Source organism: Pelecanus crispus, chromosome 15, assembly GCF_030463565.1.
Source record: "Pelecanus crispus isolate bPelCri1 chromosome 15, bPelCri1.pri, whole genome shotgun sequence".
Lineage (NCBI taxonomy): Eukaryota > Metazoa > Chordata > Aves > Pelecaniformes > Pelecanidae > Pelecanus > Pelecanus crispus.
In genome coordinates, this window is record NC_134657.1 from 5749285 (window position 1) to 5763367 (window position 14083).

General features: G+C 45.8%; 1 protein-coding gene across 3 annotated transcripts; it reads left to right on the forward strand.

Moving 5' to 3' along the window:
• The first annotated feature begins 3791 nt into the window (after window positions 1-3791).
• Window positions 3792-13377, forward strand: ENO1 (enolase 1). Of its 3 annotated transcripts, none has more exons than XM_009491242.2 (11): window positions 3792-3880; window positions 4833-4928; window positions 7184-7242; window positions 8471-8540; window positions 8736-8869; window positions 9035-9257; window positions 10741-10938; window positions 11183-11384; window positions 11773-11881; window positions 12324-12382; window positions 12918-13377. In XM_009491242.2, exons 1-11 carry the CDS (start codon window positions 3796-3798, stop codon window positions 12985-12987), a joined length of 1305 nt encoding a protein of 434 aa, XP_009489517.1. In that variant the 5' UTR covers window positions 3792-3795; the 3' UTR covers window positions 12988-13377. The 3 variants fall into 3 exon arrangements, with proteins under 3 accessions (XP_009489517.1, XP_009489516.1, XP_009489518.1); XM_009491241.2 differs by lacking the exon at window positions 7184-7242 and adding an exon at window positions 7517-7575; XM_009491243.2 differs by lacking the exons at window positions 7184-7242; window positions 8471-8540.
• The last annotated feature ends 706 nt before the right edge of the window (window positions 13378-14083 follow it).

A 14083-nucleotide genomic window follows, 5' to 3' on the forward strand; every position in this document is an offset into this window, starting at 1 on the left:
GATGAGTTTCTGGAATGTCAGTGCTGTGAAATGCCTCTTTCTGAAGAAAAGGGAGGGGCTACTGGAGAGGTCATTTGTCAAGGTTGCTTGAGTAATGTCAAACCTGGTGATGGAAGCTCTTGCAGTGTGTATTCCTGAAGTGCAGCCGCCTTTGTGAACAGTTCTTGCATTGCATGCACTAAGTCTTCCTGCAAGCTGGCTGTGCTTTCAAAGAATAAGGCACCTAATGTTTTGTTGCAAAGCCATGGTTCTGAAACTGAGTAAGGCATAGCAGATGCCAGCCTAATAAACTCTGAAAGCCCTTTTCAGATAAATGGCTATTCTTCCTATTAGCCATTGCTCAGTGCAAGTGCAGAGAGATAAGTGTTAGCATGGGTGGGACTGATAACTGGAGAGTTGCAGGGATTTATTTCTAGCTTATATATTTACTGATTAAAGTTTAGTGGCAGCATGAAGACCAGCTGGAACTAAGTTGTCTTGCTTCTTAGGATAGTCATATCATCGGTCAGTGTGCGGGTCTTACTGTAAAATTGGCGGTATCTAAAATCTTTGCACTACCTCATACAATACGCTGCTTAGAGGCAGGACAACTGGAAGGGACACTTTAAAGCCATGGGGACAAACCAAATGTCTACCTGTGTTTTTAACGTGGGGGGGGGGAGAACTTGCTGTGGAGGAAGAATGAGCATATGAAATTAACCCCACACACACACATTTCATACAAGCAGCAGTATTTCTAAGGTCCTGTTTTCTTAACTTTGCACTAACTCTGGAGAGATTCGTGACTGTTTCTGTAAACAGGGTTACCACCCACATTGGCTTGCCAAAAAGCCGGCTTCCAGATAGTTCTACTTCTGAGGCTGAGCTTTCTTCTCTGCAGATGAACTGGGTTTGGTGCCAGTCGATGGCTTACAGGCGTTTGTATGACTTGATTTTTAAAATGTAGCTGAGCTTACATAAGGCGTTCCTTACTGCAGTTTTCTTAAGGAAAGCTGTATAGATATGTGAGGAGGAGGAGGGGAAAAGGAAGTATTCAAAAAATTGTAGTGATTTTTCTTCCTTTTAAGAGGAAAAGCTATTCCTGTAAATACTGAAGATGGTGTAACTATTAATGCGTGCAAGTTCTTAGAGTTGTGACTGTTTCTATTTCAAGACAGGTTACATTTGGCTCTGAACAGCTGCTGTGCATGCTAAGAACTGTTGCACTTCAGTTGTTTGACAAGAAGAATTCTAACCAGAATTCCTGTATTAGGATTGCTTGGCTGCTCTTATGTGGTGAGGTGACATTCCCTTAGATCTCTGGAAGCAAGGCTTCTGGTTTTAGACTGCTCTTCCCACCTAGGTTCAGACTTCTGTCCTCTGAATGTGTGACTAACTCTCACCAAGTATAAAAAGTTTTCCCAGTTGAAATAGCGTGAAGTGTTGGTTTTTGAACTGTTCTAATGACTGCACGTATTACAACAGGGTATAAATGTCAAGCAGATGCTAGCAGCAGCAGTTGCTGCATGCTGAGAGGAGTGCAAGGCTTGCAAGGTCCCTGGAGAGGGTGTCTGAGGGGGTTTCTGTGCCCCAGCACCCTGGGGCTGTGTAGGAGAGGGACTGGGCAGCAGGTCTCATGAAGGGTGAGTGAGGACTGGGTGGTGCCTCCTGTGCTTGTGGCCAGTTCAAGCTGCTGGAAGCCACGTGCAACCAGCCTTTAGGGAGCACCAGCAGCCAGGGCATGGAAGCAGGGAGTGGTGTCTGTTGGAAGCAGCATCAGCAGTTTGCGTGGCAGCTCTCCTGCTCAGGGCGTGCCAGTGCCTGCTCTGCTCACTTGCAGGCTTAGGCTGCAACATGACCATCACCCCAACTCAACTGGTGGCTGTGCAAGCCTACGCAGAAGCTTGAGGTCTCCAGGGAATTACAAAGTGACATCTTTCAAAAGAATTACTGCTTTATTAGTGGACTCTCTTTTTTTCTCCTAAGAACTGTAAGGAGACTGTGACCAGCTGAAAGAAAATGGTGTCTACCTGCTGTAACTGCAAGGCTGTGGCTGAAAGCCAAACAGAAGCACTACAGCTTACCTATGCTGATGTCTCCACCCAAACAGTCCTCCCAAGGACCAGAATAGCTGTCCGGACCTTAGGTTGCATGGAGGTCTAGTATCTGGGAAGTCCCCCTGGCACATGAAGGCAGCAGTGGATGTCATAGCTGCAAGTGCAACCATGGGGAAAAACTCCTTGAACAAGTAGCTATATTACAGAGGTGCTCAACAGGCAGTGCAGTATCCAGGGATGTGAGCAGGAGAAAGACATGTGGTGGTGTGTGCTGTCCCAGGCTGAGCCCTGTATTAATGCTGTGCAAGGGGAAGGTAGGCCTGATTTCAACCCTGAGCTAGCTGATGAAAGTAATTCATGAAATGAAGGAGACTGGACCCTTGTTTCCACTTGGGGTGGAAGAACCTTCCCCAGTCCTCTGAAATGCTCCTGCATAGCAGATGAATGCTCTGGGGTTGAAGGATGAAGAGCATGTGAGTAATGGACAGGACCTAGGAAAAGCAAACTATGCAAAGTTGATCCAGCCACCCACCTGCATTAGAACTGGTGCCACCAGAAAAGCATGTAAGGTATTACTAATTAGAGTTTCCTTACTGAGAGGCACTGAAGCACCTATTTTCCATTTAGACAATCTCTCTAGAGAACTTTGCCCTACCAGAAGCTGGCATTTCTGATGTTGCTGAGAGGCTGCCAAGCCTGGTGAACCCTACAAATTATCATCTGCTCCTACTGCTCTGTGTAGAGTCTCATGACACTGCAGTGAGGTAACTTAGAAACATCAAAAGAGACTATGTCCCTTGGAGCAATGTTAAAAGGATCAGGAACACAGATGGTGTTCTCCTCTATCCTCCCAGTCAGGGGAAGGGATTCAGGAAGGAGAAGATGAATTCAACAGGTGATTGCCTGGCTGCCTAGCTGGTGCCGGACTCAGGATTTTGGCTTTTATGATCATGGATCAAACTTTGAGAAGCTGGCTCTTTTGGGAGCTGACAGGATTCACCTGACCAAGTGGGGCAAGGGCATTTTTGCCAGCAAGCTGGCCAGACTTATAAGGAGAGCTTTAAACTAGACTTAGTGGGGGAAAGAGATGGAGTTTTGAGTAACAAAGAAGAGCCAGAGGCTGCTGATACATTAGGAACCAAGAGAGAAGCAGTTGTGAAATGCCTCAAAGGAATTCAGGCTTGATCTAAAAAGTTGACAGGGTTGGTAGCCCAACTGAAGTGTCCAAGGCATGCAGCATGGGTAATGAACAGGAGGAGGTGGAACCTGGAAAGCTATGATCTAATTGTTGTTCCTGAAACTCGGTGGGATGAATCACATGACTGGAGTGCTGCAATTGATGGCTAGAAACTGTTCAGGAGGGACAGGGAAGGAAGGAGAGGTGTTGGTGTTGCCCTTTATGTGCTTTTTTTAAAAAAAAAGGGAAGATTGATTGCACAGGGCTGTGTTTGAAGAATATTGATGAACAGGTTAAAACTAAAAGTTTTAAACTGAAACAGGGTAGATTTAGTTTGGACATAAGGAAGAAATTTTTTATGGTGAGGGTGATGAGACACTGGAAGAGGTTGCCCAGAGAAGTTGTGGCTGCTCCATCATTGGAAGTGTTCCAAGTCAGGTTGGATGGTGCTTTGAGCAACCTGATCTAGTGAAAGATGTCCCTGCCTGTGGCAGGGGTGTTGAGCTGGATGATCTTTGAAGGTCCCTTCCAACCCAAACCATTCTATCATTAATGCTAAACTCTTCTTTTCAGGTGTTAAAGATGTCCATTCTCAAGATCCATGCCCGTGAAATCTTTGACTCTCGTGGGAATCCCACTGTTGAGGTAGACCTCTTTACCAACAAAGGTGAGTCCGTAGCTGTAGAAGTTTATTCCTTTCTTGTGTCTGATAGAACTGAAGAGGCAGTCAGAAGTATACAAACTGTCCTGCTCTAGCAGTGGAACTGTGCTTACTTTTTCCTCCATACATATAACATGTTGCTGAGCTTGCTGTGGGACTCGCAGGAAAAGCCTCTGCCTCATTCTGCTGGGATGAATTTGCTGAGCTCAAGATATTGGCCTGGACAGTGAAGGGTTTCTTGAAGTGTGCTGCTTCTTACAGTCTAAATTGTGCAAGTGTTAATCCAAACCTGCCTTCTTCCCCTTACCCTAAGCGTAAACTGGGATAGCATTTGCAAACTTGGAGTTAACAAGGCCTTCCTTCTTGTCCTTAAGCAGCTGCTAATGGTCTTAGTTTTGACTGCACTTGAAGTGTAATTCTTGATTTGTCTAGCAGTCACTTTGTGTAATGAAACAGTCTTCTGCTGCTGAGTTGAATCTTGGGTAATGGTTTCCTCTCTGCATAAGTACTCAGGCATGGCTAAACAACTTGTCTAATTGGGTTTTTGCATATAACATCTTGTATTTTTAATTATTGTAGGACTTTCCCTTGGTCTATTAGTTGTTCATCCCACATCTGATAGGATCTGACAAAGGCATTGTGAAAACACATACCAGTGTGTTTTGGTGGAACGAGCAAACACAATAGCTGTAATACACTAACTAAATAGCTGATCTTTCTGCATCAAAAGATTAATGCAGTCATTTAATGAGATTGCCCCTCCTAAGCTCTTTGCTGTAGTGGGATAAGGGAAAGACTGGAGACTGAAGCTGGCATGAGTGAGCAGAGATGTGGTTTAGAGATTGCCTCTCCCATCTCCAGGGATGGAAGTATGTGGTAGGTTGGGATGGTGTATGGGCGGAGAAGGTTTTGCGGGTGTGAATGTGCTAAGACAGTTCTTTTTTTCTGTTGTAAACAGGTCTGTTCAGAGCTGCTGTTCCCAGCGGTGCCTCAACTGGAGTCTATGAAGCTCTGGAGCTTCGTGACAATGACAAGACACGCTACATGGGGAAAGGTAAATCTGAAATTTGGTAGCCAGCTTGGCCTGTTACAATGGCTTCGTTGCCGCATATGTTTATGCGAGATTGTAGCAGAGGACATGTGGGCTCTTTTGCTGCTGTCCATGTTCTGTATGAGGCATGGCAATTGAGCAAAAGCAGTGGAGGTTAATGGTAAGGTGACAGCAATGCATACCACACGTGGGCTGTGTGGCTGGGGCAGAGGTAGAGCACAGACTGCTGGCTTTTCCAGGGGACAACGTGGAGAGTGACTGCCTCCGGCAGTGCAGCTCCGCACTGGTGGAGATCACTGTACTTCTGTAGGTGGGTGTGTGGAGCTCAGGCATGCTGGCTAGGTGATAATGTCTCTGGTGCAATATGCCCAAACGTACTTTGTTACACAACTCCTGTGCCCTGTGTGTTGGTGCATGTCAGAGCGCTTGAGTAGCATGTCGTAAGAGCATCTAAACTACCTACTCCAAAAGGCTTGGTGATACTGCAGCTAGTCACAAGATCTTTGGTTGCAAGATAGACCAAATTTTCAAAGAACTGTTAAATGTATCTGCTCTGGCACTATAAACTCCTTAGATCCCAGCATGTTAAATCCTGAACCTGAGGCTTATGCCAACTGCTGACCACAGCTAATGTGGAGCTTTACACCGGTTATCATGGAAGATACCTTTGTTTCAGACTGCATAATAACTAAGGCCACTACAGCTTTTTGTCTGTTGTTACAGGTAGCCAGGATACTTAAGTTTGTGTTAGTGGTGTAATATTTTAGTTGTCTGGGGACTGATTGTATGTTCTGAAAAGAAACTAAACACAGCTGTCACTGGACTGGCTTGGGAACAAGTATGGGGGAAAACAAATAGCCACATACAAGGTGTCATTACCTAATAAACATCCTAATAGTAATTCTTACAACTATGAGAGTTTGGACAGTCAGGACTGCTTTTTAGCTTGCTGCTGTAAAAGCATTGGCGATGCCTTCCAAGTACATGCAATCGACTTAACTTTTGGCTCTGAGAGAGAATTACTTGTCTTCAAACTTTTCTGCCAGTCAGGTGAAAGCAAGCTGAAATGTGTTGTGCCTATTAAGAATGAGTGGTTAGTGTGGATAACTACTGAATTGAACTTGGAGAGCCTTGTCTGAGAAAATTCATGGTTGTTGCTACTTTAACACAGAATAAATTCCTAGATGACTGGATGTCCCAAAGAGCTGAAGAGCTTAAGCTGTTTACCTAGGGCACTTTTCCTTGAGAAGAGTAAATGTGTACTTACCTCAGTGTGCTAAATGTGTGTGTGCTTAGACCTGTTAAATCTGATCCTACAGGCAGTTCTTCATGGCACTTAACTAGGCGGTAGTCTGAGCTTCCACAACAGGCTGTCACAGCTGAAGGTTTTTGTGAGCTGGGGAATAACATGAGTTATGAAAAAATAATCACCAAATGGGATGAGTTGCAGATAGCTGGTAGGTCTTTTGTAATATAAATCTGCAGACTTAGACTTTAAAAGGCAATTAATGTGGTTCAGGGTGCACTTAACTAGCATTCACCAGTTCTGAAGCTTAGGGATTTGGAAATCTTCAAACACTACGCAGGGTTGACAATATTCCTTAGGCTAGTGTTGGTAGCTGGCTAATGATGGTCTCTGCTTATGGGGAAGCAGCAAGTTCATACTGGACTGCTGGTTTACGCAATGGTGGGTCCCCATGGAGTAAAAGGATGGTGCTGTGTTCATGTTTTATTCCGTCTGAAGCCAGGAGCAGACAATCAATCTCTGTGCCTGCATCCAGGTACAGAGACAGTGTACTGCAGCATTGTATCAAGTGTAAAATGTGTGTGAAGGTGATGTTTCGGCAATGTTACAAAATGAAGCAGATAGTGAAATGCCTGAGCTGCTGTATGCTTAACTGCTGGGGAAACCTTTTTCTTTCCCCTTACTCATCCATTCGATGAATGGATAGGAATAGCCTATCCTAAACCCTTTGCTAAAGGCTGTCATTCAGCCACTCGAGGTTTGGGTCCACAACAGTGTTTGCAATAGTATGGAAACCTGGGTGGAAAGACCAAATACAGCTTCGCTGCCTGATGCAGTTTCCTCTGCCCTTTGAACCCTTTTGTTTCTAGTCTGCTGCTCAGTATCGGACAATTGCTGACTTTATAGGTCTGTTTACCTATTTGTGTCCTCTTTTTCTTGCATGACTGGCTTTGGTTTTGGCTGTGAGTCTTCATCTCTTCCTTGATTCTCTTGTCCATTTCGCTTCTGTCAGGTGTATCCAGAGCTGTTAAATATGTTAACGAGTTCCTGGCGACAGCATTGTGTACGCAGGTAATGGATGTGCTTTCAGTGCAACCTTGTCACTTGGATGAATTTCTCCAGTGCATGGTCTTGCAAACTAACATTGCAGCAGGCATTCCTAGATGATGCTTACTTCATGCAACTTCCATTCAGTTGAGATGATCTCTGTTATAGTGTTCAGGTTGGATTGGGGTTTGAATAGCATGAGGTGGTATTCTTGAGATTTTAGTGTTACTGAGATCACCTACTAATGCCTGCATAACCAGAGTGGTTGACCAGTGTCTGATTTGCTTGTTCCTTCCAGGTGTCTCAAAAGCTGTTGAGCACATCAATAAAACAATTGCACCTGCACTGATTAACAAGGTAGGAGCAATCTGTCTTCTGCTAACATCAGTTAATGCCAGTCCGGTGGGTCCTAACTGATGGGTTGTCTCTCCAGAGACAGTTACAAGAACTGTATTACATGGAGGGGTGTTAGCCTGTTTACTGGAGTGCATGTGAACAAACTGACCTACAGCAATTGCTTTACTTAATGACTGCATATCTAACACTTAATCAAAACAATCTCTAGCAGCCTAGTGTTGTAGTGTTCCCAGGTTTTTAAGTATTTCTGCACTTCAGTGGTGTGCAGTTAAGACACAAGCTGCTTTATGCTTAAAAGGGTGGCTGAGGGAGGGGGAGGGACTGGGTTTTATCCAAGCTGGCTAATTTGGAAGGGATTCTGAGGGGATCTTGTCTACCTGAGTGATATTTCTGTGCCCTTTGTGGGCACTAAGCCCTAGCTGGAAAGGATGGTGCAACACTAAGTGGTAATGCATAAAGTGATTGCGCATTCTTAGTGACAGTTCCAAACATTGTGTACTAAATTACAAATAGGCGCATATTGTGAGCAAGCTGGTTGTCTTTGAGCTTGCACTGGAGGGGCAGGGGTGTAAACTGGGGCTTTCTGCTAGGCTGTGCCAGGCAGATAGCAGTGTAAATGTCAGGAAGTCAAGGGGATGTGACAGCCTTACAGCTCGGAATGTGAAGAACAAAACAAGCTTTTGATGTGTCCAACTTATCTGTCAGCCTCAGTCTGCTGGAAGTGATGAGAAGATGCTGCTGTGAGATAATGACAAGAACTAGTCTCTTCAACTGTTGGTAGTTGCAGTTGAGCAAGTCTTGGTGACTGCCAGGGAAATAAAAATGCAGTGGGTAGGTGAGAGTTTGTAGAGCCATGTTTGGTGTCAAGCAGTGTTTTGCTTGCTTCTCTCTGCAGAATGTCAACGTTTTGGAGCAAGAAAAGATTGACAAACTGATGCTGGAAATGGATGGATCAGAGAACAAATGTAAGTGGGCTTTGTGTTGCAGTGAGGTGTGAAAAGATGAAGATTGGTTTAAAGAATTTTAGTTTACCTTATCAGAAACAGTGGGCAGTGCATGGCATATGCTGTGCACTTCCATAACCAAGAGCATGGTGTGGGTATTGCTGAGGCTCTTTATGAAGATGTAACACTTCTGTAAACAATTTCTTCCTGTTGCAGCCAAATTTGGTGCCAATGCCATCTTGGGTGTATCTCTGGCTGTATGCAAAGCTGGTGCTGCTGAGAAGGGTGTCCCCTTGTACCGTCACATTGCTGACCTTGCTGGAAATGCAGAAGTCATTCTTCCGGTTCCTGTAAGTCTCTTGATTGGGCTAGCTAAAGGTTTGATCTGACCAGGTGCTTCATGATGTCATGTGGTCTTGGATCAAGTTTTCTAGAGAATGAAGAGTCTTAACAAATGCCGTTACCAGTTTACCCTGAAAAATTCTAACTTGACTTTTCTTTTCGGTTACTCCAAGGCTTTCAATGTGATCAATGGTGGCTCCCATGCTGGCAATAAGCTGGCTATGCAGGAGTTCATGATCCTTCCTGTGGGTGCTGACAGTTTCAAGGAGGCAATGCGTATTGGTGCAGAGGTCTATCACAATCTAAAGAACGTAATCAAGGAGAAGTATGGCAAGGATGCAACCAACGTGGGTGATGAGGGTGGCTTTGCCCCCAACATACTGGAAAACAGAGAAGGTAAGAATGAGCTAAGCGTGGGAGAAGGCATAACTGATAGCCAGAGAATGAAGGCCATGCCTGTCCAGTGTGAATGAAAAGCAGGATCAGTAGGTTGTAGGACCTGCTGCTGTTTCTTGCTCTGCTTCTATCCTGACAGACTTCCCAAGATGCTATACTGGTGTGGTCCAGGATAGGACCGCAGAGCTGTTACCTTGGACATCAGCTTATGCAGCTTGACAGGATGGCTTTGACTTGAATGCCTTGTTACTCTTTCATTCCTGTAGCAGCTTCAGGGACTCTTACCACCTTCTAGTTGAAAAGTGGTGTGGGAATGTCTGCATGCATTGCAGGTTTCCCAGAAGTCAGTAGTCAAAGTTAAATGAAGTTGTTTTTCTGCTGACAAAGGAGGAAAACAGTTTGAACTATGCCTGGTAATGTGTGGGAGTGCATGCAGGCTTGCCTGGGAAGTTCAGGCACTTGCTGCTTCCACAGCCAAACAGTTCTGTTCAGAAACCCGTGGGGGAGGTAAAGCTGTTAGTTACATTATTGTTGAAGGTGGCTTCTGAACTGCATTGCCTTTTCTGACACTGAAAATACTGAGCCAGCACCAGAAATCAGGGTGTTTCTGAATCCCACAGTCATGTGCAGCTTTTGTTAGGTCTGTACCCTAGCAGACATCAATGAAGATGACCTTGAATGACCATTACAGTCCAAGGCATTTGTGAATTTGTGTTGCTGGCAGCAGCTGCTTCTTTTGCAGTTTGTACTACATGAACATTTAAAAAAAAAAAACCCACAAAACCACAAAAACTCCACCCACACACAAAAAAAACCCCAAACAAAAACACATGGTCTAACCTTCCTACTGTAAACAGCCTGGCTGACCCAGCTGCTTGGCTTTGAGTCAGGGGCTCGGGAGAGTCTTACTGGTCATGACCATACTGAATTTCCTTGCTTGGATGCTGCCAAACAGGGTGGCATAGCAGGTAGTATCCAGAGACTCCTACTGAGTAGTTCTGTTCCCTCTCCTGCATATAAATGTGCAAGTGGAGAACAGGTCCTCGTGAAGAGAGGGTGCCCTGTGCAGAGGCAGGCCGTGTATCACATTGCCTGTCAGGGTTTGGATGCTCGAAACCTGAGCTGGAGCTAAAAGGGATTGAAGTGCAGTCACTACTTCCTGCCCACATGCATAAAGCTGAAAGAGGGTGTAGTATCGTCGAGTATTAAGCTTTCTGGCTGACATGTAGTCCTGCCTGAAGAGATTATGAATCCCATAATGGTGTCTCAAGGGTATTACAAGCTAAAAGCAGTATTAAAGTAATATCTTGTTCCAGTCAGTTCAGAAGTGGGAGAGTTTAAGAACCTTTCCTGTGCGGCCTTTGGGCTTTCTGTGAGGGGGTAATAGAGATTCTTTGTCAGGTGAATGTACTGTTATTGGTAAATGAATAGTTTTGAGTTAAGATGTTTGGTGGGAGCTCAGAAGTACCTTACCGTGTTTCAGCTCTGGAGTTGCTGAAGACTGCTATCAGCAAGGCTGGCTACTCTGAAAAGGTTGTCATTGGCATGGATGTGGCTGCCTCAGAGTTCTACCGTGATGGAAAGTATGACCTGGACTTCAAATCCCCTGATGACCCCAGCAGATACATTTCCCCTGATCAGCTGGCTGACCTGTACAAGGGCTTTGTCAAGAACTACCCTGGTAAGTTGTTTGTCAACACACAGTGCAGGAGCAGTGGCGAATAGGGGTTGGTTGCTGAAGGAAAGAGTTAGGATGCAGCCTCCCTTAAGAGGGATCAAGAGCAGAACAAACTGCTAGGCTGTTAGGGTTCTTGGGAATGTGCTTTGGGGTGGGTAAGGCTTGGCTGCAGCACTTCAGTGCCACTGCTTTCAAACAAGATCTTTCAGGGTGGCATTGTCTTAAAGCTCCTTCTGTCCTGCTACAGTGGTGTCCATTGAAGACCCATTTGACCAGGATGACTGGGCTGCCTGGAAGAAGTTCACTGCCAGTGCTGGGATCCAGGTGGTTGGTGATGATCTGACTGTGACCAATCCCAAGCGTATTGCCAAGGCTGTGGAGGAGAAATCCTGCAACTGCCTCCTCCTTAAGGTCAACCAGATTGGCTCTGTGACAGAGTCCCTGCAAGCGTAAGTTCTCCCCTCTTGGCCATGCCAGGGTGGGGGATTGTCTAATGGAGGGAGGTGGACGTACAGCCCAGAGCTAGCAGAGTAGAAATCTGTTGACTGGGCATCTGTGCAGGGAGAAGGATTGTTAACTACTAGAGGATATTGGCAAGTAAACCTGTACCTTCATGGTCTTGAAGTCATATAGGCACATCAAACAACTTCACTGGGTCTAAGCGTGTGTAAAAGCAGCTCTTTATCACTGTGTCACGTGATCCTAATCCTAACATGTACCAAAGGGCAGTTCTGTCTTCCCAAAATGAGGAATGCCTGCCTCTCGGCAGCATCACTAGTGCAAAGGTTGCTAATCAAAGAGGCGTGGTGTGAGTCTCCATCTGTTTATCTCTTCTAGCTGCAAGCTTGCCCAGTCCAATGGCTGGGGTGTGATGGTGAGTCATCGCTCTGGAGAAACAGAAGACACCTTCATTGCGGATCTGGTAGTTGGTCTCTGCACTGGTCAGGTTGGTACCGTAGCTGCTGTAGTTTGCCTTTTTGCTTGGTGAGATAATCCGGTGATGAAGCCATGCTGGAGAGCAGATGGGGTCTGCTCTGATTTAAGGCGTGCAGATTTGCTGTTTCTGTATGTAGGAAGCTGATTTGTCTAACGGGAGTGTGATGAGGGAATGTGTTACCTCGTGTAAGCACTTTCAACCACCACCTTAAAAAAAATCTTAGTCAACTCCAGTGGGTATATTGGGATTTTCTGATACTGAAGCTGTTGGCAACTGAACAATCTTTATTCTTCCCCAGCCCTATCCTGTCTGAGTATACAGATATGTAGAGCCTGCTGCTGAAATAAAGCTTGTGATCATGCTTATTGCTCTGAACAGAACAGTTTTGTGTTGGCATCTGTGGCCATATTTCTGCTATAGTTCTTTACTAACTTTCTGATTGCCCTTTCAGATCAAAACTGGTGCCCCTTGCCGATCTGAGCGTCTAGCCAAGTACAACCAGCTGCTGAGGTGAGACTCTCGGTGGCGGGGGGGACAGGGTTGAGGGTTACGCCTGACACGGAATGGATGCTCCGCTAATGCATTCAGGGTGCAGCTTGGCCTTCTGTGTCTCAGAAACACTCTGCGGGTTAAGGACATAAACTGATGCTGGCAGAGTTGCTTTTGGGATGGCGGTGTGCTTGCAGAGCTGGCTGTAGGCTAAATGATGCGTTGGGCAGGTAATGTCCGTAACAGACACGCCAAGGGGACCATCATATAAAGCATCCTGGGATGCTGGGTAGGAGGCATTGTCCTGTTGGCATGATGCAGTTCCCTTGGGCGAGCATTTAAAATGGTTGGGTGCAGTTCTGTCAGGTGGGTGGTACTGATCGGTGCAGCTGAATGAGGGCATAACTGAAGTCACTTGGTGGGAGCGGGCTTGTGACTCTGGTAGTGTCTTCAGTGCTGGGTAGATCTGGTGACTTAGTATAAGGGCAGCAGCTGTGCTAACGCAGGAGTTCTATGCCATCTGCTCACACCCAGCACTCTCTTCCCTTTCCCTCAGAATTGAAGAGGAGCTTGGCAGCAAGGCCCGTTTCGCTGGAAGGAACTTCAGGAACCCTCGTGTCAACTAAGCTGTGCGGACGAGTCAACCCGTTCTGGTTTAAAGCACTAGACATGTACTTAGATCACAATTACCTGTACTAGAAAGATAAGGGCAGCTGAAGGAAAAAGACCAGTTTGCAGGTCCTCTTCCCCCCTAGGCGATCCCTTCACTTAGTGTTTTCACCAGCTCTGATCTGTTACTTGTAATGCTCTACTGCTTTTGTAGAACAGTCCCGGCGGGGGGGTTCTGTGTATTAAACACCCTCTGGGATCATGACCTTGTGACTCTGGGCATAAACACTTTAATTCCTTTCTCTGCATGTCTGGTCTTCAATGTTTGGAGCTGTGTGACTTGCAGTGCAGCAAGAGGTACCTGCAGACAGAAATAGTAGTGTTTTTACATGTGATAAATAAAAGCATCAAACAACCCAACAAAGTGTGGCTTTGTGTTACTGTGGGGGAGACTGAGGAGCGGGGATGCCTCTGCATAATCGTACCTGTTCTAAAGCTGTTCTGCAGGGAGCGAGAGTTGGACTGCTGGCACTGTGGCCAGGGGCTGGACTTCAGTTGTTTTTTGACAAGCAGACAAGGAATTAGCTGAATGGACGTGCCTGCTATCAAGAGGTGGCTGTCAAGGACATGTTCAGTCACCTGAAAGGGGACTAAGACCGTGTTCCTAACCCCAGATCAGTTGTGATCCTGCAGGGAAGGAGAGAAAGCTCAGAGGTCTTCCTGCACTTGCCCAGATATGCCGCAGCTCTGGTAAGTGCTGTGGCTAACCTTCATCAAGGTTGCGGATCTCTGCTTGTCAGTCTTCTCACAGCATTACTGCAAAAAGTCAGCGATAGCCTTGGCTTTTTAGCAAGAGGTTGGCACCGTGTTAACCACGTTGAAAGTGCATTTGTAACCTCCAGCTTGATCTGTTGCTGGGAGAAGATGTAGCTCAACTGCAGACGAGTTGTGGAACTGTACTGTTCCTGAACCCTTGTGCTTTGCTAATAGCACTCTAATACAAGGTGTAACTGAAAGCTGATCTGATAGCTGCACTTTAATTTTTACCCTATTAGTATCTAGGTACTATATTTCACATGGGGGCAAGAAAAGACTTTGGGGGATTTCCAGCTG

What these genes read in the sequence shown, in the direction of transcription:
- ENO1 (XM_009491242.2), top strand. Translation starts at nt 3,796, where the DNA reads ATGTCCATTCTCAAGATCCATGCCCGTGAAATCTTTGACTCTCGTGGG. An exon ending in GGATGGATCAGAGAACAAAT is followed by an intron (nt 8,541 to 8,735) that starts GTAAGTGGGCTT and finishes TTCCTGTTGCAG; the next exon opens with CCAAATTTGGTGCCAATGCC. An exon ending in CTTTGTCAAGAACTACCCTG is followed by an intron (nt 10,939 to 11,182) that starts GTAAGTTGTTTG and finishes GTCCTGCTACAG; the next exon opens with TGGTGTCCATTGAAGACCCA.